General features: G+C 51.4%; 3 protein-coding genes across 4 annotated transcripts; all 3 read right to left on the bottom strand.

Annotated features, from left to right (window-relative positions):
• Positions 1-345: 345 nt before the first annotated feature.
• Positions 346-4,521, bottom strand: CLRN1 (clarin 1). Of its 2 annotated transcripts, none has more exons than XM_054283054.1 (3): positions 4,269-4,521; positions 1,442-1,675; positions 346-611 (listed from the first exon to the last, which is right to left on the bottom strand). In XM_054283054.1, the coding sequence occupies exons 1-3, from the start codon at positions 4,519-4,521 to the stop codon at positions 346-348; spliced, it is 753 nt and encodes a 250-aa protein (XP_054139029.1). The 2 variants fall into 2 exon arrangements, with proteins under 2 accessions (XP_054139029.1, XP_054139030.1); XM_054283055.1 differs by having other exon boundaries at positions 1,496-1,675.
• Positions 4,522-11,792: 7,271 nt separating this feature from the next.
• Positions 11,793-13,406, bottom strand: GPR171 (G protein-coupled receptor 171). Its single transcript, XM_054282312.1, has 2 exons — positions 12,452-13,406; positions 11,793-11,860 (listed from the first exon to the last, which is right to left on the bottom strand). The coding sequence occupies exons 1-2, from the start codon at positions 13,404-13,406 to the stop codon at positions 11,793-11,795; spliced, it is 1,023 nt and encodes a 340-aa protein (XP_054138287.1).
• Positions 13,407-16,397: 2,991 nt separating this feature from the next.
• Positions 16,398-23,357, bottom strand: P2RY14 (purinergic receptor P2Y14). Its single transcript, XM_054282891.1, has 2 exons — positions 23,318-23,357; positions 16,398-18,099 (listed from the first exon to the last, which is right to left on the bottom strand). Exon 2 carries the CDS (start codon positions 18,079-18,081, stop codon positions 17,068-17,070), a length of 1,014 nt encoding a protein of 337 aa, XP_054138866.1. The 5' UTR covers positions 18,082-18,099; positions 23,318-23,357; the 3' UTR covers positions 16,398-17,067.
• Between the last annotated feature and the right edge of the window lie 547 nt (positions 23,358-23,904).

Here is a 23,904-nt window from a genome sequence, read left to right as displayed (position 1 = left end):
GCAGCTCATCTCCTGGTGCCCAGGTAAGCCCACAGGGGCAGTGTTTGGTGGTGTGATGCTCAGCCTGGGGAGCATCCCGTGCTTTAGCTGGCCTGGGGCTGTCCAGGGGCGAGGGTTGATGTGTCCATTTTACAGCAAAAAAATGTCTTAGAGGGCTTTTCCATCCAGGCATTACCATACAGCACATCTTCTTTTGTTCACTGCTTACACCACATTAACACTTATTTGAAACTTTCCCTTTTTTTACCTTCTCTAGGGCAATCGTTCACAGGTTGGTACATCTGGTGGTTGTTGATGTAATAGTGACAAATTTCTTTGCTTGAAATATTTTTAAATCCCATCATTTTAATACATCAAGTCAACCGCTCCTGTGATTGTCCCTGACTCTTCTGATTTTGAAAAGGGAAATTCAAATCCAGCAAATCGGATTAGCAGGGCATTGAGGAAGTGCACCAGGGAGCAAGCCAGGATGGTCCAGAAGGAATTTGCAAACTGCTCACTGTGAGTCTTGAATGTAAAAGTTCCCTCTTTGAAGTTAGCAATTTTCTCTGAAAGGTGGTGGATCTTCACCTCTGAGGAGAAGAGAATCATGATGAGGCAGCCGCAGGAACCTGAAAGGGAGAGGGAGATGCTCGTTACCTCAGAGTCCCTCAGCTGTGCTGCACGGTGTGTGCTGCAGCCCAGTGCCACAGGGAGAACGTTTGTATGGCCACACGGCTTTAACAGGGATTATTTTTGGAATCCAAGCCAATGGCTATTGAAATGGATAAGCTTTTCTAATTGAGTTTGGCTCAGGACCAGGAATATTTAGCATGGCTGCTTTAGTGCCCTGAGCTAGTGAGGTGTCTGTGTTCATGTTCAGCTTTAAGTTGCTCATTGTCCCATTGAGCATAACGGTGCTCTCTGCATGCCTGAACGTGAACTTGTGCTGAAGTCCTTTGTGAAATTGTGGTTGTAATGTGTAACACCTCGTGAGGCCGGGGTGAACCTGCCTGTCAGCGCAGGGAGCAGTGCAGGGAGCAGTGTGTGGCTGCTTTCCTGCATGGCAGCGCTGCTGCTGCCTCTGGCTGCCCAGCTCTCTGTCCTGGGCAAGGCTGCGCTGCTCTGGGTGCTGCTCGCGTTGTCTGGACCCCTCCTGTTGTGGAGCCAGCTGCATCACTGCCATGTTTTGGTTGTTTTCTCCCCCCTTTCCTGCTCTGGGTGGCTCCTGGTTCTGGCTGTGTGTGGGGTGTCAGCGATGCCACCCCAGCTCTGGGTCCCTGCCATGGCTCCTGCGGCTGCCTGCCCATTCCCGTCCTGCCACCCACCCTCGGGGGGATCTCCCCAGTTTATCTCCCAACTTCAGTTTGGAAAACACGCGTTTTGACGTGGCAGAGCCCCTGCCGTCCTGCCTGGCTTGCTTTTGCCCACTGAGAGCCCAAGCAGGCCCGGTTCAAGCTGCCCCTGTGCTGAGCAGCGGGCGCTGCTGGCAGTGCCAGCCCAGCCTGGCACTCACAGGAGATGAAGCTCCACAGGTACAGCCCCACGGGGCCGTGCAGCGTCTCATAGGGGCTGCCAAAGGCGTTGAACATGAAGAACCCTGCTCCCACCAGGGCAAACACAATCAGCACTGTGCAGAACAGAATGACGCTGACATGGATGCTTGCGGGGATAATTCTGAGCAAATCTGGAAAAACTGAAAACAAAACAAACACAACATTATTATACACATTAGGAAAAGTTGTCTCTGATATCAGGCTGGGGGTTCTGGCTCGTTTGTGATAATTGTTTTGATCCTGCTCTTCTAAATGCAACCAGATGAAATAATTCGCTAGAAATGGTTTTTCATGGATGTTTGGAGGCAGAAAAATTCTGTGGAACTCAGAGGCATAGGCTGGCCAGGAGGGAGAGAGACCAGCTCCAGGAAAAGCCTCTCCTCCCCTTCCTGAGGGTGCTCTTTGGTCCTTAGTGTGACAGCATTTTTGGGGACAGTGCAGGAAGCTGTGTTTGGGGAGGCAGGTCTGGCACAAGGTGTCGCTGAGGTCTCTTGCAGTGCCAGTGTTAGGGGCTGATCTCCCTTGGCTGAAGGCTCGGCCATCCCCTCTTCTCTGGGAATGAGACAATAAATATTTCTTTAGACTTTTTCCATTCGTGTTCATGAGGTCCCACAAAGGGTTGTGACATGGGAAAGGAAATTGTGCTGTGATTGTGGATGCACAAATTCAGGAATAGTTTATTCTAAATATTTTTATGCAGCTTCTAAGCTACTGTTTCAAATTGTGGTCCTGTTTGTCTAGGACACAGAGATAGACATTCAGAGAGCAAGAGAGAATGATTTTTAAAAATTCCTGTCTGTTTGGCAAAAAAGAGGTGTTTTGGCAGGAACTGTGAAATGTACTTCACTGTTCCTGATCTATGGGGGCATGACTAAAGTGAGGCAATAATGCCTGGTGCTGTTTAGCTGTAATGTGTGCAGAGAAAAGCAGCCTCACATCAATTACTCCTCTGTGTAAAGTCTGTACCAGCAAACTGCTCTGCAGCTCCATGCAGGAGCACAGGGCAGCAGGTAACGAGCTATCAAATCCGTTTATCCAGCAGTGTTCCCTCTGCAGGATTCCTACAGGGAATAGTTCCTGTGACACTGTCTGATGCTTTGGGAAAACATGTAAAACTGTGTATTTAATAATGCAATTTTTTATGGTTTGTTTTAAGAAAACAAGTTATGGCATGGTATTGAATCCTCCCCTGGGCACCTGTGTCTACAGCTGGTTCTGCTAGTAACATTTTATATGTGATTTATCTGGAAAACTTAATTCCAGAAGCAATGTTGTCTTGAAAGTAAAACATTCCTCATGGTCCTGAATGAACCCATGTGTGCTGTGCATGGCAGAGACCTTTAGAAAATGAACCACTGACCTAGAAACTGATGGGAATGAGTGGGAACAAATGGAGCAGAAGTTTTCCCCAGCTGAACTGGGTTTGCTGGCAGAGCAAATTCATATTACAATTAAAAGAGATACAGTGGTCAGAGGGGAGCACTTAATGGGAGCAAGCACAGAACTAAATCACGTAGCCTATTTTCCGTGTCTGTTCTCCTCAGGCGTGCTGCAGTGCAACGAGTGCGTTGAGCTGTGGCTGTGTATTTTATAAGTTTGTCCTGTTTTCTGGAATGCTCCTGGTGAGCTGCCAGGGTACGGAGGTGATGGGAGGGGGCTGCTGCAGCCCCGGGGAGCAGGAGCAGCACCTTGTCCCCAGGGCTCTGGGGGTGAATGCTCTGACCCCTCACAGCTGTCGCTGACCCACCCTGAGTGCCAGCCCCACAGCTGGGCCAGCCCTGGGTCACAGCTGTCACCTACAGCAACCCAAACCCTTGGGAGGGCACAGGTCCCTCTGAAAATACAGCCATGGTGCAGTAACACTGGGATGGCACACAAAGCAATCAACAGGGAACTGCAGTGGTACACACGGACTAGTGATGGAATTCAGAGAGAGCAAATTCTAGTACTATATCAAATTAGCTTGGCTTACTATTTCTGGAAAATGTTACATAGGAAATAATTTCTAGTACCTAGTCTGGCAACCTTCCCTTGCATTAAATCACGGGTGTGAGCAGTTTACATGTGCTGTTGTAGCAGAATGATTGTGATCTGCGTGCTGTAGTAACTTCAGGGGAGGTATTGTACGCACAGCAACTGGCTTTTACTGCCTGCTCTGCCTGCTGCTGGATCCTATTGTGTGTCACTTCATCATTTTCTCATTGATCTTCTTATCCTTGTAGATTAATAGGTTATGAATGTAAAGTGAAACCATTACTAATACTTTGACACTCCGTGTCAGGTACCAAGTCAGCCAGCATTCCCCAGACAGCCTCCCCAGCCCTTCTTCCAATTAGTGCCACAGAGTGCAAACTTTTGGGCTGCTTGGTTTCTCAATAGCAGCCAGTGCCCCAGCTCTTTCCTGAGGTTCTTGCTGGTTTAGCTCATTCTTTTCGGCAGCACAGAGGTCATGTTGTAATGCCGGCACACATGACAGAGATTAATTGAACCCCCAAAATATTTTTTTAAAAGAAATATCATAAATCTCTTGGGATGTGGCTACCGGTGTAACGGCAGTAATAGACTCTTGAAGGCACCAGGCAGGCCGTACCAGTACCATAGAACAAGTTACTGCCCTGCCGATCGGCGCACTAAGGGCTCGGTGTCGGAGCGAGGGGCAGCCCTGTCCCGCCGGCCGCAGGGTGCGGGCAGCCCGATCGATCGACGGACGGATCGATGGCCCGCGGTACTCACATGAGAACTGCAGCGGTCTGCCCCCGAGCCCGCACTGCCGCACCCGCTGCCCGGAGAAGAGCCCGTACTGGATGGCGCCGATGAACTTGTGCAGCTCGGGGCCGCTGGCGTTGACGAGCAGCGCTCCGGTGCTGCAGAGGACGGAGCCCCGCACCCAGAGCTGGCTGCCCACGGCCGCGGCCGCGCCCAGCGCGCAGCCCAGGCTCAGCAGCCCGGCCGTGCAGAACAGCAGCTTCTTCTGCGGCGCCGGCATGCTGCGCTGCGGCCGGGGACGGGCTGCGTGCGGCGGGCGGCTCCGAGCGCCCCGAGCGCGGCCAGCCCCGAGCGGGAGCCCCGGCACCCGGCCCAGCCCCGATGCTCAGAGCCCCGGCCCAGCCCCGATGCTCAGAGCCCCGGCCCAGCCCCGATGCTCAGAGCCCCGGCCAGCCCCGAGCGGGAGCCCCGGCAACCGGCCCAGCCCCGATGCTCAGAGCCCCGGCCCAGCCCCGATGCTCAGAGCCCCGGCCAGCCCCGAGCGGGAGCCCCGGCACCCGGCCCAGCCCCGATGCTCAGAGCCCCGGCCCAGCCCCGATGCTCAGAGCCCCGGCCAACCCCGAGCGGGAGCCCCGGCACCCGGCCCAGCCCCGATGCCCGGAGCCCCGGCACCCGGCCAGCCCCAGCCCTGGCTGGAGGATGCTCTCAAGGCTCCCTTTCCCCGTGCCTTTCTGTACCGCTTGCAGATGTTGCAGTGCATCCCCTGTCACTTGATAGCGAGGGTTTAGGATGACGGATCTCTGTAATTTGATGAGTGCTCTGCTCGTCCCAGCCCCCGGGCAGCGGATGAGTTGGGGGTGCAGAGACGAGCTTGGCTGCTCTATCTGATTGTCTGCTCTCCATAAAGAAAGCTTCCAGAGGGTTTATTTTTGCAGGTTTTTTTCTAAAGCCAGTAATGCTGACCTGCTCTCTTGTATGTTTCAGTTGTTGTTTTGTTTTCTTGGGTTTGGGATTTGGGTTTTCTTTTTCTCAATCTGGGTGTACTTCTTTTTTTGCTGTTTTTTAAGGTAATGCCCAGGTACTGTACAGCACCCTGCCAAGCCAGGAGGCCCCACTTCAGTATCCAGTTGCATTTGGGCACTTTCTTGCACTCACTTTCTGTGTCAGGGTGTTCTCTGGCAGGGGCAGTGTGTCTGTTATGTACACTGCAGCGTGCAGAATGCTCAGCAAGCTGTTCAGTCCAGGTTTCAAATATACACAAATAGGTTTTCTCTTACAGCTTGACAGAAGGCCCAGCCCACCCTGAGCTCAGGAACTCACAGCTCCTGCATCTCACGTCCTGCTGCTGCTGCCGGGCTCCTGCCTTGCTCCTCTCAGGCCAGGAGCACGGCCAGGGCGAGCACTGGGCACCGCCCGTGTCACAGCACACACGGGGCCTGGGTTTTCTCTGAATCACACCAACCGGCTGGTATGCACACACTCTGCAGGTGGCTCAAGAATTTTATACCATCTGGGCTTAAAGACTGAGTCTAGTTAACTGTGGAGGTGCAGAGTGCTTGATGAATGGTGCCTGGGTGCCTGTGCATTTTGACATTTGAACTTCCAAAGCCCCAGAGAATGTTTGGGTTGGAAGGGACCTTAAATATCGTCCAGTTCCATCCTCCTGCCGTGGTCAGGGAACCCCCACATCCACCTCAGCAGTGCAGGCTCGGGTGTCACCTGCGGGGCAGGCTGTGGTGAGCACCGGGCAGCCCTGCCCTGGCCCGGGGGACGAGGGGAGGGCATTGCCGAGCCCCGGGCAGGGGGTCCCGGAGCCCTGTGCAGGTTCCCGGAGCCCTGTGCAGGTTCCCGGGGCTGCCCAGCCGCCCCACGGCCGCTGGATGTCGGGCGCTCCCCGCTCTCTGCGCTGCGGGGATGTCACCACGCGCGGTGCTCTTCGTCTTCTTTTTGTCTCCTGCTTCCTTCCTCTTCATGAACTTCTGCTTTTTCCTGGCAGAGGAGGCTGTAAGTCACGAGGCTGTGCGCGCTGTTTTCAGGCGGCAGCTCACGTAAGCCTGTAGGGATTTTTGTTTTGTAAATAGCATGTCCACAGCTAGGACATCTGCCTAGTGACATTGTTATTGTTGTTAGAAATGTTCTTTGAAGGACAGCTGTCCGCTGCCTGTGTTTTGATGTGAGCCCAAGTGAAGCATGTTTGGAACCTATTTCCTGTCTGTTTTTCCAGTTTTAGTACTTGGTTTGAGCCTTTACCCTGGATGACACGTGTTTCAGTGGCGGTTGGCAGTGCTGTCCCGGTGGTTTGGTGTGATGCTCGTAGGAGCCTTTTCCACCCGGGACGATTCTGTGGTTCTGTCCCTGCTGGCTGCTGTGGCAGGTTTCCATACAGGCACGGGCCCCCAGCAGGCTGCGTGCAACCCAAACCCAGCCCTTGCTGTGGCTGACAGAGGCTCAGCTCCTCGTTCCTGAGGTTTCAGCAATGACAGCAGCTGTGAACTGTTCTGGTGGCCCATAAAGATGTAACTTCACAATGAACACAGGGACAGGGCTGCTCCTGGTGAATGTGGCCATGTGCACCGAGCAAGGTCAGGACCTCTCATTCCTGGTTCTCTCTGGGTTCCTCGGGAGATTTGCCTGAGTAGGAGGACTCAAAATCTAGAAACCTACTCTGTGTCATAAAGCAGTAAATTCACTTTCTTTTTAGGTGGGATTGCAGAGAAAACTACTGACCTTATTTCTGGCCACAAGTATTTTCCATGTGACATTTCCTTGACTCAAACCATCTCCTGTGCACAGCTCCAGAATGATTTTCACAGTGGTGATTATTGTCAAGGTGTAAATCCAGTAAACAGTCTGTATTGCTACTGTACAGTTTTCAGTTGGAATAAATTTTATCACACCATATTCTTGGAACATGTATGACTCACCTGCAGCCCCAGCAGGGCAAGGAGTTGATTTGGGCAGAAACAGAGTCCTCGGAAGGGTAATCTGGAGAATGCAGTAGTGACTTTCTCATGTGTGTAACAACTCCTCTGTGAGTTCACCTGTCATTTTCCTAGGGCTTAAACCCACTCAAATTTCCCCTAACACGTGAACTACGCGTATTTTATTATCCATCATAGTCTGTCACAGGTACCACCATGGAAGGGAACTGAGAATAAATGGCTTTTTCACCTCTTTAATCCATTTTAAGATGTTTAGAATGGTTGGTGAAACCTGAACATGCCAGTCTCCTGTGTAGCAAAATACAGCCTGGTTAGGTATAGCTCAAAATACCCCTCAGCAGTGGGGGGATCCCTGGTAATGCAGCTTGGTAGAGGATGTTCCAGCCAGTGTGCAGGAGTGAATGTGATGTGACAGAAGGGAGTGATTGATGTTTTTAAGGATTGATGTTGAATTTCTTGAAATCACTATTAGAATCCTGGAACTCCACGGATATTTATGCACTTAGGTCTCTGCTTTTAAGGCTTAGGGATGTGTACTTGTATTTAGTCTTGTTTCTGATGTTGTCTTTGAAGTCCATCTGAATTCTTATGATGCCAAGAGATGTTTTTCACTTTAGAGTGAAAAAGTCCTGTTTTGAATGTGGTTCTCAGGAACGGGGCTTGTGACAAATGCGGAGAGTTGATATTTGTCTTTCTGAGATCACATTTCTGGAAATGACACAGACAAACAAAACTCCCCACCCCGCTGTGGGAAAGGAGCTCTGGTGGGTCTTGGAGTCACAGAGCTTCAATTTAACATTTGTAATTACATTTGTGAGGGACCCAAATCTGAGTGTACTGGGCTGCCTGACGGGAAAGAGAGACAAGATGAGCAAAATAATATCTGCAGATTCAGTCTGTTTTCCCAAGCACTGAGAAAGTGGAGCATGTTCTGAGCAGTCTTGTAATAGTTTTAATAATGCAGTTAGCATTACTTTGGTTGCTCAAATTGCTTAGTTACCTGTCCGGGTGTTTTCATCCTTAACTGTTCCAGCAAATCCAACACCAGGTTCCTGCTCATCTAAAGGAGTCAAAGTGCAGAATCTCTCTGGAATGTAAAAATTTATTCTGTGGCTTGAATAACTGACAGTGACCTTGAGAGGAGCACACAGCTTCAAGCCTGCTTTCCTTGTGACCTTGCTGCTCTGTGGGGCAGCAGTTTGAGCCCCTCTGGGGAGGGGTCTGTGCTTGTGCAGGCCAGACCAGCTGCAGTGCAAGACCCCAGGTCAGACACACCCAGAGCCTGGTTATTCTGAGAGGCTGATGCATTCTGAGTGCGTGTAAAGGTGGTGCTGGGAGGGAGGAACCCTGAGGTACAGCCTTTGTGTCACAGGAAGCCTCTGTGTGGCCCCACATTTGTTATTTCCAGTCAAGAGTGAAATGACATATGTGATGGTCAGACCCTGCAGCTTCTCCTGTCCCAGCTGCTGCCGGGGCCCTGAGTTGGGAATGGCTCTGGCCGTGCCCAGCAAAGGTCTGCATCAGTGGAGAGCAGAGTCTTTGTGCTGCATTGTCTTCAGAAATGTGCAGCATCCCTGTTCTGTTGGTAGCTGACTGATCTCACCACGGCAGTGGTGGTGCCATCGTGTTGCTTTATTTGGGCAAGAGAAAGGCATTTCCCCTCCTGTCTCCAGCCCCTGCCCTGGCTCTGTGTGTGTGTGTGCACAGCAGCCCTGCTCAGCACAAACCTGTGTTCTGCTCTCCTGAGCTGGGGCACCTGTGAGGTGTGTGTGTGTGTGTGTGTGTGTGTGTGTGTGTGTGTGCACAGCAGCCCGGCTCAGCACAAACCTGTGTTCTGCTCTCCTGAGCTGGGGCACCTGTGAGGTGTGTGTGTGTGTGTGTGTGTGTGTGTGTGTGTGTGTGTGTGTGTGCACAGCAGCCCTGCTCAGCACAAACCTGTGTTCTGCTCTCCTGAGCTGGGACACCTGTGAGGTGTGTGTGTGTGTGTGTGTGTGTGTGTGTGTGTGTGTGTGTGCACAGCAGCCCGGCTCAGCACAAACCTGTGTTCTGTCCTCCTGAGCTGGGGCACCTGTGAGGTGTGTGTGTGTGTGTGTGTGTGTGTGTGTGTGTGTGTGTGCACAGCAGCCCGGCTCAGCACAAACCTGTGTTCTGTCCTCCTGAGCTGGGGCACCTGTGAGGTGTGTGTGTGTGTGTGTGTGTGTGTGTGTGTGTGTGTGTGTGCACAGCAGCCCTGCTCAGCACAAACCTGTGTTCTGCTCTCCTGAGCTGGGGCACCTGTGAGGTGTGTGTGTGTGTGTGTGTGTGTGTGTGTGTGTGTGTGTACAGCAGCCCTGCTCAGCACAAACCTGTGTTCTGCTCTCCTGAGCTGGGACACCTGTGAGGTGTGTGTGTGTGTGTGTGTGTGTGTGTGTGTGTGTGTGTGCACAGCAGCCCTGCTCAGCACAAACCTGTGTTCTGCTCTCCTGAGCTGGGACACCTGTGAGGTGTGTGTGTGTGTGTGTGTGTGTGTGTGTGTGTGTGTGTGCACAGCAGCCCGGCTCAGCACAAACCTGTGTTCTGCTCTCCTGAGCTGGGGCACCTGTGAGGTGTGTGTGTGTGTGTGTGTGTGTGTGTGTGTGTGCACAGCAGCCCTGCTCAGCACAAACCTGTGTTCTGCTCTCCTGAGCTGGGGCACCTGTGAGGTGTGTGTGTGTGTGTGTGTGTGTGTGTGTGTGCACAGCAGCCCCGCTCAGCACAAACCTGTGTTCTGCTCTCCTGAGCTGGGGCACCTGTGAGGTGTGTGTGTGTGTGTGTGTGTGTGTGTGTGTGTGTGTGTGTGCACAGCAGCCCCGCTCAGCACAAACCTGTGTTCTGCTCTCCTGAGCTGGGGCACCTGTGAGGTGTGTGTGTGTGTGTGTGTGTGTGTGTGTGTGTGTGTGTGTGCACAGCAGCCCCGCTCAGCACAAACCTGTGTTCTGCTCTCCTGAGCTGGGACACCTGGAGGCAGGAGCCTCCATGCCCTTGGTCTGTGGTTCCCAGCCACTCTGGGGAAGTGTTCCCTTGCTGAGGGTGCTGTGCTGGGCTCCCGCCCCTGTGGCGGCCACTGCTCTCTGAAGCTTCCATTGATCTTGGGCAAAGGAGGAAAAGCACACCTCTGTAGTTTGCAGGTTGGTGTTTTGAAGTATTTTGAAGTTCTTCAGAGATGGTGGCCAGCTTGGGAGGGACAAGTGAGATCAGCAGAGCACACAAGGACAAAGGACTGGATATAATCACATTGCATCCCATAACTGCTCTGTAAATGCAGGGTTCTAAACACACATGGTGTTTCTTTAAAAGTCAGAAATAAAATGGAGCTTTTGGGGAGTTTTTCAACCATGCCTATCTGACAGATAACATCTTTAGAGGTCGGGGGTGTTTTGTTTGCTGTAATGTGTCAGTGTGATGCAAGTTGCAGCCTGGAAACAGACAGAGGAGGGCTGGAGGAATGAGTGTGTAAATCCTGTGGTGAGTGGGCTGGAGGCTCTGTGGGTACCGCTCCTGTTCCTCTTGCTCACAAAGCACATCACCCTTCACTGGTTTTATGAGGCAACTTCATCATAAGGTAAAATTTTGATTTGAGTATCAGCTGTAGGAAAACTGGGGACACAGAAGCTTTCTCTCTTTGGGTCCCAGCTTATATTTCATATGAGAACACTGCAAAGAAAGCAAACGTGTGCAAATGACAGCAATGCGTGCACTGGGAGCCCGAAGCACAGCTCACTGGGCTTTTCCTCCTGCAGAGCCACAGGCTGTTGGGTCAGACCAGCTCTGGGCTGTGTCTGTCTGTCTGTCTGTGGGGGTTTCTCTGTCCTGCCCTGCACAGGCAGCCCCAAACCATGAGCCCGTGGTGATGCTGCTCTGTGAGGGAGCTGTAGGAGCTCTGGGAAGCACAGGGCCATGGCTGTGTTCCATCTGTAATTTACACAGACAAGAGAACTCTCCTTTCGTATTAACAGTGGTCCTGGAAGTTGCTTTCTGATCCACAAGCCAAATTGATTAAATAAAACACCTTAGAACTAACCAAACTAGTTAATAGGAAAAGCATGTCATTCTAGAGTGAGTCAGGACTTTATGCAGAGGTAAGAGAGTGTGGTGGCCTCAGATGCAAATGCTGGGGGTATTGTGTGCATTTGTGGTTGGAAATGTGGTGAATCTGAAGTCCTGGATAAAAAGAAATGATGGATGCTTACGCTTTTTATCTTCCTTTTACAATCCACTTGAATTTTCTGCAATAACATGCTGTTAGCTTTTCTTGTATTCATTGAGGCACCAGCAGGGAGAGACAGTGGAACTTGGCAAGAAGAGGAAATTTATTTATGAAGCCTTGCAGGTGTGGTGTAAGCAGATACAACAATTTTTAATCAGTGTGGTTTAAAATCCCTTTTTGCAGTAAATAATGCCCTCTGAAATGCTTTTTGGTTAATCTTGTCACATCAGCTTTGCAGCTGAAGAACTGCTGTTTACTAATTTCTTCACTTGAAAGCACCGAGTCCTTTAATATCGTAAATGCACAATATTTAACTTAGTAAAGGTGAGTCCACGTGTCTGCCATAAATAATTCCAAGACATATTTGAGTCTGAACGTGTATTCTCAAGCGTTGCTGATGCCTGGTGGGTCAGCACTGTTCTTTGGGCTGTTGGTGAAGGCATCCCTGGGGGCTGTGAGCGCTCAGGGCGCAGTGTGAGCAGTCACACAGCCAGAGGTGTTCCTTGGTGGTGTTTCCCTCCTGCCTGGGCTCACAGCTCTTCAGGAGTGCTGTCAGCAGTGCTGCCACAGCTGCAGTCCCCCAGCAGCTGCCAGTGCTGCAGGTGGGCTCTGCTCTGCTGCTGTTCCACAGGCCGGGCTGCAGGGCTGCCCTTGGCTCTGCTGCTGTTTCATGAACAGGGCTGCAGCTCTGCCCTGGGCTCTGCTGCTGTTTCATGAACAGGGCTGCAGGGCTGCCCTGGGCTCTGCTGCTGTTTCACAGGCCAGGCTGCAGCTCTGCCCTGGGCTCTGCTGCTGTTTCACGGGCAGGGCTGCAGCTCTGCCCTGGGCTCTGCTGCTGTTTCACAGGCCGGGCTGCAGCTCTGCCCTGGGCTCTGCTGCTGTTTCACGGGCAGGGCTGCAGCTCTGCCCTGGGCTCTGCTGCTGTTTCATGAACAGGGCTGCAGGGCTGCCCTTGGCTCTGCTGCTGTTTCACGGGCAGGGCTGCAGCTCTGCCCTGGGCTCTGCTGCTGTTTCATGAACAGGGCTGCAGGTCTGCCCTGGGCTCTGCTGCGCCGTCTCCGTGGCCGTGAGCGCCTTTGTCTCCTTGGGGGCCGCGAAGGCCGCGGTGAATTTCAGCCGGAAGGCCTCGGACAGGTGGTAGTAGAGCAGGGGGTCGAGGCAGAGGTTGCAGACGGCGAGGAGCAGCGTGGCCTCCTTGGCCTTGAAGAGGGCCCGGCGCAGGGGGCAGGCGGCGCCGGCGCGGGCCTGGCTCAGCGCGTAGGGGATGCGCACGGCGTGGTAGGGCACGAAGCACAGCAGGTAGGCCGCGGTCACCAGCAGCACGTGCGCCAGCGCCCGCCGCGCGCGCCCGCCGCGCTCCCCGCTCCGCCCGTGCCGCCGCAGCTGCCGCGCCGCCACGCAGTTGGACACCAGCAGCACCGCCGAGGAGTTCAGGAAGATGGCCGTGCAGATGAAGTTGGTGAACACGTGCCAGTCCCTCCCGAATTTGGTTTTGAGGTCGATGCAGCCCACGCCCGGGCGCTCCTCGACGCGCCGGATGGGAATGGCCATGTTGGGCACGGTGATGAGCAGGAGCGTGGCCCACACCACCGCGCACAGCGTCTTGGCGAAGCCCGGCTCCTGCACGCGGTACGTCTTGGAGCTGTGCATCAGCTGCAGGCAGCGGTCCATGCTCACGAATCCCAGAAATACGATTGACAGATACATGTTCAGGTAGATGAAGCAGGCCGTGACTTGGCAGTGGAATATTCTCAGACTCCAGGATGCGATTCCTAGGTCAACAATAATCTTCACTGGCAGTGTCAAAGTCAGCAGGAAATCTGCAGTGAGGAGGTTGATTAAGTAGATGCTCATGCACTTCTGTTTCTGGTCCTTCTGTGTGAATGCCCACAGTGCAAAACAGCTTCCAATAATTCCCATAAGGAAAATCAAGTAGTAAAAATAGGTAAAGGGTTCCATTTCTTCATAGAGATGACATTCAGAAATGTTGCTTGACATTGTAAGCTCCTTGTGTGAGTTAGTTTTGCTGACAGGAGGTATCACAGATCTACAAAAGAACCAAGAGGTCATCAATGCCATCAGCCTTTCCTCAGCAACAGTAGCTATTCTCTTAGAATTTTGCTTGATTAATTCTAAAAAAAAAAATATACAGTTCGGAAGAAATATTTTTCTCTCTCTTCATGGTGCTTCCCAAATATTCAGGAGAGTTTTGTTCTCATGCTGGAAGAATTAGGAGTGTATTAGGATTTGTTTCTGAAAGAATAGAGCCCTCTGAGCAGCATTTCCACTACAGCAGCTTTTCTGGCAGTGTTTGCTCCAACACCCTCCTCCAGCCAGAATGCTAGAGAAAAAGGTTTGGATCTATTTAAGCATCTGGTTAATAACAATCATACCGAAACATCATAACCTTTGAAGGATTGAAGCTATGCCTGGAAACAAAAAAAAAGTAGTATTTGTAGCATCCCCTTTCTGTAAAATGCATTGGGAGTTCAGAGGGAATGCACTGTCCAACCAATACAGAGATATATCAGATGGGTGAGCAAATGGTCCTCATCAGCCCTAAGGCTGCAAACTGCTCTCCATTCCTGCTTGAGCAGAGAGCTTGTATTTTTACGAAGCCTTTAGGAAAAGCATATTTTGAAAGAAGCAGATAATAAATAATTTTTCTCACTTCTTTGGTAGGCTTCAGTAGAAAAGGAAAGTAGAAAATTTTGTTCCTAATTTAACTAAATACCGCTCAAAGACGGAGGGGTTTTTGTTTGCTGTTCTGTGTCAGCCTGCTACAGAGAGCGGCTGTGGGAAAGGCTGTTCCTTTCAATTTCTTGGAACCAGCACATTTATGCCTTCAGTGGCATCAGACTGCAACACTCTATTTCTATATATTGCACAGAATATTTTATACAACGTAAGAGAACTATGCACACGCAACTTAATCTGTTAAATTGTATCCAGATTTGCATAGTTTGGAGAGCAAAATGACTGCAGATACTCGGGTGGTTTACGGTGTTGGAGAAAGCAGCCTGGCCCCTGCAGCCGGCCCTGCGCAGGTGTCCCTGTGCTGGCAAGGGGCTGAGGTAGCTCTGGGTGAGGGCAGCAGTGCTGCTGGTGGCACAGGGCACAGGGCAGCCCAGCTCGTCCCCGTCCCCCGTGGGCAGGGGTACCCAGCTGTGGGCAGTGCCAGGGCTGCTGCCACGGCCAGGGCCTTGCCAAAAGCTGAGCCCGACCTCTGACAGCTGGATTTTGGGCTGTCCATCCACGGAGATCTAAACAGGCTGTACAGACAGAGACTGAAACCACCTACCTGTGCTGGAGGCCAGGGGCATCCTGAGCATGGTCTGCAGAGTTCTGGTGTCCCCGAGGGCTGCTCTGCAGGGCTGGTCTGTGACCTGCTGCCCAGGCTGGTGTGTGTCCTTCTGCCCAGGCTGCTCTGCTCTCTCAGGCTGCTGTGTGTCCTTCTGCCCAGGCTGCTCTGCAGGGCTGGTCTGTGACCTGCTGCCCAGGCTGCTCTGCTCTCTCAGGCTGGTCTGTGACCTGCTGCCCAGGCTGCTGTGTGTCCTTCTGCCCAGGCTGCTCTGCAGGGCTGGTCTGTGACCTGCTGCCCAGGCTGCTCTGCTCTCTCAGGCTGGTGTGTGACCTGCTGCCCAGGCTGCTCTGCTCTCTCAGGCTGGTCTGTGACCTGCTGCCCAGGCTGCTCTGCTCTCTCAGGCTGCTGTGTGACCTGCTGCCCAGGCTGCTCTGCTCTCTCAGGCTGGTCTGTGACCTGCTGCCCAGGCTGCTCTGCCGGGCCCAGACGGGGCTGTGGTTTCCAGAGGGGCTGATTGACGCAGTTAAACCCAGATTCAAGCAGCTGAATCACGTGGGGATTACCCAGAAGAGCAGTGACAGAAAGCAATGAGAGCTCACGGAGCAGCCCGGAGCCCTCGCTTTCCTGTTCTGGGGGAGAGGTGTGGGGGCTGTATCTGTGTGGCATCGGCTCCTTTGCTTCTGTTTTCATCAGTCTGGAGCTCTGCTTTCCCCCTTCCCCACGTGTATCTCACGTTTGAAATCCGCCTGAAATCAGGACTTTGCAATGGAGCTGTTCCTCAAGGTTCTGGGGATCTCATGGTGTTTGTTTCACCTTAGCTGGCAGATCTGAAGACACCGAGGGGTTCTGCTGATTGCAATGAACATTCTAAATATTTGGATATTTTCCAAGGACTATCACAATAACATGGCACATTGGGGAAGTCAGGGAAATCTTTATTTTTTGTTTGGTTGGTTTGGGAAACCGCGAGAAAAGCTTTGACCCGTGCAGGGGGTGAGGTACTGACAGCAATACTGAAACTCCAGCTGCTGGCCCTTGGTTGTAATTGAGAATCCACATGAATTTACAAACCCTGCACCAGAGCTGTGTGGAGGAACAGATGAAGAATGTCTGGTTCTAGGTTTAGTCATGAACTGAAAGTTCAGACCATATTTGTCAAAATGTTTGCAAAGCTTAATAATCTGGAATGATCCCATGTCCAGCTGCAAGCCAACATGGACTCGTTGTGTAGTGTTCTGCTCATGCAAAGCTGATTTCCTGTACTCGTAGGGGTTTTTTCAGCCCAAACTGCAGCAGTGGCAGTTGTTTCTGGATGTGTGTCTCTGTCAGTCAGTCTGCCCTTTTCTGCAGAGTCAGTTTACAGAGCAGGGAACTTTTCCAGGCCTAAAAAGACAAAGTGATGGTTCAGTGAACCTTTACAGTGTAATGGTCTGCCCTTCCTGCAGAAGTGTTGCGGGAAGAGAGCAGATCTTGGAATGTGAGCAGCTCCCTGAGCGTGTGAACAGCTGGCTTGGGCTGTCTGACCCCAGCCTGACGTGCTGGGAAAGCACCGAATTTGTAAAAAATGTTCACCCTTGGATCTGTTTGGACTGAAACAAAAAGCAGTGGCAGAAAGATATTTATGTTCCTATAGCTTCTTTATTAAGTAAAATGAAGACAGTCAGCTCCAGAGCCACTCTCAGAAAGCTTTAGTGGATACTTTAGGCCCTGGTATGTTTTTCCTGTACAATAATAAAATCAATTAAAAAAAAGCTGCTCTGAAAAATAAAGCTATAACAAAGATTATATTTGTATAGAGCAGGTTGGTGGCTTTCAGCTGTTGTTCTGGTACAGACAGAAATGCTTTGTTGCTGTGTAAAAATCACAGAAAACCAGCAAACCTTTCTTTCTGGATTTAAATGCACCAGAGTTTTTACACAGCTGTACTTGAATGTTCCCAGATGGCTCCGTGGTGCTCCTCCCTCTTGCTGCACCAGCACTGAGGGAGCGGCTGCAGTTTGGTGTGGGGATGTTCCTGTTCATGCAAGTCCAGAGAAGCAGATTGCTGTGGCTTTGGGTCTGTTGGATGGTCCTGTCAGAGACCCAGGGCCTGGAGCTCCAGGGTGTGCTGTTCCAGGTGCTGCCCTCTGTGTTCCTGAGATCCTGGGTCGTGTCACACCCCAATGCCATCAGGGCATCAGCTGGCACAGCACACAGTGAATATATTGGCACATGCAGTACTGGGTTTAGGCAGGGAAGTAGCACCTGGTGTTTTGCTGAGCCCCTCTCCTGCTTGTTGCTGGTTGTCCTGTGCTCTTGTTTCTTCTCTGTTCATGAATAATTTCCTGAAATGTGCGTTATTGTGGAGATGCAAACCTACACTATGTTTATGCTTTCCCCAAGCGTATTTGATCTTCTGGATTTAGAAATTTCAACCTCACTTGAAGCTTTCGGCTTGAGGTGCAGTTTTTGATACAGCTTTTCTCTAAAGGGGAGGCAGAGGAAAAAATAAATAATGGGGTCAAGGCAGACGTTTGCTGCAGACAGCACCAGAGTGAACTCCTTGGCGTAGAACAGCGATTTTTGGGACTGGCAGGTGAACTGGGAGCTGGTCTGGCTCAAGGTGTATGGGGTCCTGCAGAGGTGGTAGGGCACAAAGCAAATGACAAACACAAACATGATGGTGAATATGTTCCGGCTGGTTTTTCTCTTGGCCGTGTCTGAGTTCCTCTGGAATTTTTTGTAAGAGCTGTATATTTTTTTGGATATAGAAGTGTAAAATATGATTAGCAGGAAAAAAACAATCCAGAAAATCCCTGTGCAAATGTAAGTTGTTGCCTTGTGCCACTGTCTGCCAAGCTCGCTTTTAAGACCTATACATTTTGTGGAGTAACTGTCCTTAGCGATTTCATTAGTTAAAATCATGTTGGGAAATGACATAATCATTAGTAACAGCCATATGATCGCAGAGACCACCTTGCTGTAGTTAACTGTGTGGACGAAGGAGGTGAACAGAGGCTTGACGATTTTGTAGTACCTGTCGAAGCCTATGAGGCCGAAGAAGGAGATGCCGATGTACATGTTCATGTAGAACACGACGGCCGAGTACCTGCACACGAACAGGCTGAGCTGGGCAGGGCCGAGCCCCGAGTCAGCCAGGATTTTGAACGGGAACGTCAGGCTCATCAGGAGGTCGGCCACGGCGATGTTCTTGAGATAGACGATGAAGCTCTTAGTGCTGGGCACGTAGAGGAAGAGCCAGGCTGCCAGGGCGTTGAGCGAGAGCCCGGCAAGGAAGATGAGGCAGTAGAGCAGCGGGATGACCGTGGTGGTGACCGCCGTGCTGTGGCTGCAGTTGCTGCCCGAGGGGCTGCTGCTGGAGTTGAGCATCTTGCAGTATCCTCATTCCTGGAAGCAGAAAAAGAGAGTCTGAGCAGGGCAGGGTGGTGCTGGGCTTTCTGCTGACTGCTCTGGGTGTTCTGCCCTCAATTCCATGCAGGCCCAGTGAGCCCCTCACAAACAGCCACGTTCCACAGCTCAGCATTGCCAGCAGGGAACGGAGAGAGCTCTCTGAGCAGGGCCGTCTCACCTGCTGGTGATGCTCCCTGGTGTTGCTTTGAGCAGAGGATGCATTTCCCTCTCTGTTTGACTTTAACCCCTTACCTTCCAGCCCAGGGCTGCCCCTTTCCTGCAGGCGTGAGCCCCTGTGCTGGAGCTGGGACTGATCCATGGCAATCTGGTGACTCAGGGTTAATGAGATGTGTTTTTTAAATGTTAAATGTGGATTTTTAACGTTGATTTGCCATGAAACATGAGGGATGTGAATATTCCTGGTCAAAGTGTTCTGTAAAAGCTCCTGTTAGTCAAGGCTGGAGATACCCAGCTATAGCAATATATCCCAGTGCTCCCTTCCAAGGAACTTGCATGTGCAGCTGGCAGAGCTCACTTCAAAATTCCAGCAGCCCAGCAGTGTGTCTGTGTTAGTTTGTGATGTGGGAGTTTGAGCTGGCTTCTCAAGTCAGTCAGATTTACATTTTAAAGAATCTCCAAGAAGAAATCACATCTGCTGTCTGCTTTTCTTTGCCAGAATGTTTGTGGGGGTGGATTATCCTCTGTGGGGAGGGCAGAACAAATATAGATATAAATATAATGCTGCTGTATTTGGCAAGTGAAGCCCTGGGCAACTGGAAAATATGTGCCTTGGAGCTGGGAAAAAAAACACCTTGTCTTGTAGAAAATAACAAATTTCCTTTTATCCCCATTCTGAGTCGGTAATTGATGTCTCTGTGGACTGGGTTGGAGCCTGAATGCAAGTTTGCAATAGCTAGAAATTGGCATTTTTTTCTCAAATAGGTAAAATGGTCTCCTTTGGTGTGTTTGTTTCCTGTACCTCTTGCAGATGGTGTGAAGGCTGATCAGCCCAGGTGTGCTCTGGAGCGTGGGGTGTGTGTGTTACCCTGAGCACACCCAAAACCTGCTCTGAACCTCGTCCTGGTCACTATCCTGACAGGGCAGCAGCTCTCCTCCTTTGCCATCAAGGCATTTGGTTTTGTTTGGCTGGGGTTCTAAAAAAAAGATGGTTTGGAGAGTAGGTATTAAACTACCACAGGTACAGGTGTGTTAGAGCTGGGAGGTTATGAGGGCAGAGCTTGGGGTGATACTGCTGAAATCAGAAGCATCTTCTGGAAAGGCACTAATAGCAAATGGCATTTTAATTTAAATACTAACACACTGTATTTAGAAGCTGTTCTCTCCTGCTGTGTCCCTGCTCCCTTTCTCCCTCCAGGCTGTCTCTGCAGGACCCTCTCTCTGCACATGGTGCATTAAGAACTTGCTCCTTCTCTGTAGGGTTTTTCTACAGCCAAGAAACCCCAGGTGGGTCTTTCTGTGCTTGGATTTGGGGGTAGGTATTAAATTGTTTAGAAGTTCATGAAGTGTGTTTTGTGCTGAGACATCATACAACAAAGGATTATTTCAGAACTGTGTGACTGCAGATGTGGACACCAAACCTTTGTGACACCCACCGTGTCTGTGCAGCACAGAGGACACCCTAGACGAGTTTTACATCTGAAACCAGCGGATTGATCAGCTGTGTGTCACTGAGAGGGGGCCACGGGCCAGGCCAGGCTCTGTCCATCCTTCCCTGTCATTGGCACGTCCTCAGCTCCCCTCAGCTGCCTTCTGTGGCACTTTGCTGAGGGTCTGGAGCGCTGCCCATCCCCAGGCACGGGGCTGTGCTCTTGCTGGGACACCTGTGGGGGACACAGACACAGCCCTGTGTCCTGGCAGAGCACACCTGTGCTGCTGGGGGGCTCCCACGGCACACAGGGGCTGTGTCAGTGCCACAGGGTCTGTGTCAGTGCCAGCATTTGGGAGGGGGGCACACAGAGTGTGTCAGTGCCATTTGGGAGGGGGGCACACCGAGTGTGTCAGTGCCATTTGGGACAGGTGGCACACAGAGTGTGTCAGTGCCATTTGGAATAGGTGGCACACCGAGTGTGTCAGTGCCAGCATTTGGGAGGGGGGCACACAGAGTGTGTCAGTGCCAGCATTTGGGAGGGGGGCACACAGAGTGTGTCAGTGCCATTTGGAATAGGTGGCACACAGAGTGTGTCAGTGCCATTTGGGACAGGTGGCACACCGAGCGTGTCAGTGCCATTTGGGACAGGTGGCACACAGAGTGTGTCAGTGCCATTTGGGAGGGGGGCACACAGAGTGTGTCAGTGCCATTTGGAATAGGTGGCACACAGAGTGTGTCAGTGCCATTTGGGAGGGGGGCACACAGAGTGTGTCAGTGCCATTTGGAATAGGTGGCACACAGAGTGTGTCAGTGCCAGCATTTGGGAGGGGGGCACACAGAGTGTGTCAGTGCCATTTGGAATAGGTGGCACACAGAGTATGTCAGTGCCATTTGGGACAGGTGGCACACAGAGTGTGTCAGTGCCATTTGGGACAGGCGGCACACAGCCTTTCGTACTCAAGCAGTTGTCCTTGTTTGAATGTTTGGGCCAGCACAAAGTACATCGATTCTCTGTGAATAATGTCAGCTAGTTGTGCAAAACCAGCAAACTTGATTCGCCATATGGCCAAGATGGATTGGGTAAAATATAAAAAAGTTCTGAACTTTCTCAGTGTGTAAATCACGTTGTCTTGGCACAACACACCAAAGGGAAGCTGCATAAACCATTAGAAGTGCTCTGTCCCTTCTGAGGTCAGGCTTGTGCTGTCCCCTGTGACTCTTCCACGGTAGCATTAAGGCAATTCTTGACTTCTGTGACATGGCTGTCAAGTTTCAAAGTTCACCCTGCTTTACTGAACATAAGAATAATATTTATAAGTTGTTTTTTAATTTATTTACCCTGGCCTTACCAGAAGTTGTGTCGTTCCAAGTACACATTTTAGCTATTTATGGAAACGAGTGCAGCTGTTTAATAAATATTAATACAGTTACTGGGTCAGGAACTGGTGACAGCGCGGTCACTATTGCCAGAAGTCTTTTTGAACTGCAAAATGGTGTTAATCAGGGGAGGCGATCAGGCTCGATGGTACCTCTGATGTTAGGAGGAAGCTGCAGGAGGAAGAGGCACCACACACACCACAGCCACTGCGAGTTGTGCTGAGCGTGCTAAAAGAAGAAACTTATTTTAAGATTTTCTCTCTGATGTGGTCGGAATGTTGGTGCTGTGGAACTGGCAGTGCTGTCCGTGCTGTGCAATGCAGTGTAAGGCAGCTGTGGGTGTCCCTGTGGGGCAGCAGGGCTGAGGCTCAGGAGCTGGAATGGCTGCTCTGCCCTGCAGGGCACTGCTCACCGTGCCTGTGGCTGGGGCGCTGCACTTGTTGTGAGTTTGCCAAGAGACTGAAATTTTGTTATTTGCTGTTCTTATTATGACATTTGTCATAGGGCAATGTCTGGGCTTTAATACTTAGGAGAATAAAAGAATGCAAAATAATGGGATATTTTAGCCTCTGGAAATGGCGTGTTGGGTGGTGGCTGTTCTTGTTTGGTGTAGAATGTAGTGGAGGAAAACGGGACGAATGCTGGAATTAGGATGGCAGAGTAAACAGGTGGCATTCCTGTTGCAGGAGGCAGTGAGGGAGGATCTGCCATGGGGAAAGTGGGATGAGCTAGGAGGGCAGAAGGAATGGGTGGCATTCCCATTACAGTAAGGGAGGATCTGCCGCGGGCCAGGCAGCGGGGAGAGGATCCGTGGTGTTCCCCTGGCACCTGCAGAGCTGCTGGAGCTCTCAAGGACACAGGGACAGAGCCAGCAGGTGCACAGGAGCAGGAGATAAGGTTCTGCATTTCCATTACAGCATGGCCCCTCTGGGTGCAGTGTCAGGACACCTCAAGGGCAGAACTGTACTTCTGTCTGGCAAAACTGCCAGGGACTGTTTCATTTCTTCTTCCTGTCCAGCAGCCTCTGTGCTCTCTGGTATCTGAAATTTAACAGCTTTTTCTTCCTCATCAGCTGAATTTTTCATTCTCTTTTTATGTCTGACTTTTAGACAAGAGTATGCATTATTCTGAGCACGCTTTTAACCTTAAAAGATTGTAGACTGATGTATTCGTGCAAACCCTGATACTCAGATGGAAACTTGGACAATGCCTTGAGCTCTTTGCACACAGCATAATTTTCAGAACTAATTCAAATACTCAGTTTTTTAAATTAAGTCTCAAAATTCCTCCACTAAGAGCCTTCCTATCTCATCAGTTTTCATACTGGAATTAGGGAGTGGTGGATGTGAGAGGAAATGTTAGGTCAGGTAAGAGTAGCTTAAGAAGGTAATAACAATAATAATAACAATAATAATAATAATAGATTGTAATGAAGGAATATAAAAAGGAGAGAGATAAATCCCAAGAAAAACAAGTGGGTCAGCTTTCCTGGCATGCCCTTCTGCACTGGCAGGGCATGAGAAGCTGCACCTGACCTGGTGCAAGCCCTGCTCATCAGCAGCTGAACCATCAGGGTTCATCAGAGAACCATCGCTTTCATCCCAAACCCAAACACATTTCTGTACCAGCTACTGGGAGAAAATTAACTTTATCCCAGGTAAAACCAGAGCCCTGGGTCAATAAAACATTTTAACGATTATTAGCTGCATTGTCCTGAAACTGGGTTTTTAATAGCAGTAAAACGTGGCTCAAGAAAGTTTTTCCCTTTAATATTATATTTTAGTGGTAGTATTTGTCATTCAAATATTTTAAATTCAATTTTCTGATGTTTTAAGCTATGAGTTTCATATGGTTACATTTTCTCAGCCACAAATGAAAACAAAACTAGTTGCTTAAGAAAAATATCTTTTTAAGGCAGACAAGAAAAACCCTTGCCTGCAGGTTCTCTGTCTGCTGGCACAGCTGGAGCCTGCTCCATGGCTGAAACAGTAGTTTCTGTACCGGTTTCGTTAGTTAGTTAGTTAGTTAGTTAGTTAGTTAGTTAGTTAGTTAGTTAGTTAGAACTGCTCGTTTGTGTTATTAGTTGTCAGTGGCTTGCAGAACGCGCGGACGCTCGCCTTATTTGCCAATTTAAGCAGTAAAATTGCGGTGGCAGTTACTCAGAAACACGCGAGGGTGTTGGAGCGCGTTCGCAGGGGACGGGAGCGGGGGCCGGAGGCAGCGTCTCACCTGGGCAGCGGAGCGGGGCGGCTGCGCGGAGCCTGCGGTGTGCGCCGCTCCGAGAGCTCCGACAGCTCCGAGAGCTCCGACAGCTCCGGCCGGGCTGAGCGGGGATCGGCGGGAGCCGCTCCGGGATGGATCGGTCGGGGGATGGATCGGTCGAGGAGCCGCTCCGGGGATGGATCGGTCGAGGAGCCGCTCCAGGAATGGATCAGTGGGGGAGCCGCTCCGGGGCTGGATCGATCAGGGAGCCGCTCCGGGGACGGATCGGTCCGGGGGATCGGCCGGGAGCCGCTCCAGAGAGGGATCAGGCAGGGAGCCGCTCAGGCAGGGGCACGGATCAGCCTCGGAGCCGGTCCCGGTCCAGCCGCTCCCGGGAGCCGCAGCCGCTCCTGCCCGCCCGCCGTGCCCGCGCCCCGCCGCTGCCCCAGCGCAGCCCTGCGAGGATTGCGAAGCAAAAGGGGAAGGGCTGGCGAGCCGGGCCGAGCCCCTGCCCGGCCGTGCCCCTCTCCGGCTCTGGCCGTGCCCTTGCCCAGCTCTGGCCGTGCCCCTGCCCGGCTTGTGCCCCTGTCTGGCCGTGGCCGTGCCCTTGCCCA

Source organism: Melozone crissalis, unplaced genomic scaffold, assembly GCF_028551555.1.
Source record: "Melozone crissalis strain CALT ecotype California unplaced genomic scaffold, PUWL_Pcris_2 ptg000034l_1, whole genome shotgun sequence".
NCBI lineage: Eukaryota > Metazoa > Chordata > Aves > Passeriformes > Passerellidae > Melozone > Melozone crissalis.
The sequence above is the reverse complement of the archived record's forward strand: the minus strand, read 5'-3'. Positions and strand labels throughout refer to the sequence as shown.

Bases quoted from the DNA above. Each gene is read 5' to 3' on its own strand.
- CLRN1 (XM_054283054.1), bottom strand. From the start codon at position 4,521: ATGCCGGCGCCGCAGAAGAAGCTGCTGTTCTGCACGGCCGGGCTGCTG. The intron at 1,676-4,268 runs GTGAGTACCGCG...TTTTGTTTTCAG, and splicing joins CAGACCGCTGCAGTTCTCAT to TTTTTCCAGATTTGCTCAGA. The intron at 612-1,441 runs GCAGCTTGAACC...TCTCCCTTTCAG, and splicing joins GCCCGCTGCTCAGCACAGGG to GTTCCTGCGGCTGCCTCATC.
- GPR171 (XM_054282312.1), bottom strand. From the start codon at position 13,406: ATGTCAAGCAACATTTCTGAATGTCATCTCTATGAAGAAATGGAACCC. The intron at 11,861-12,451 runs GCCCAGGGCAGA...GAGCGCTCACAG, and splicing joins CACGGAGACGGCGCAGCAGA to CCCCCAGGGATGCCTTCACC.
- P2RY14 (XM_054282891.1), bottom strand. From the start codon at position 18,081: ATGCTCAACTCCAGCAGCAGCCCCTCGGGCAGCAACTGCAGCCACAGC.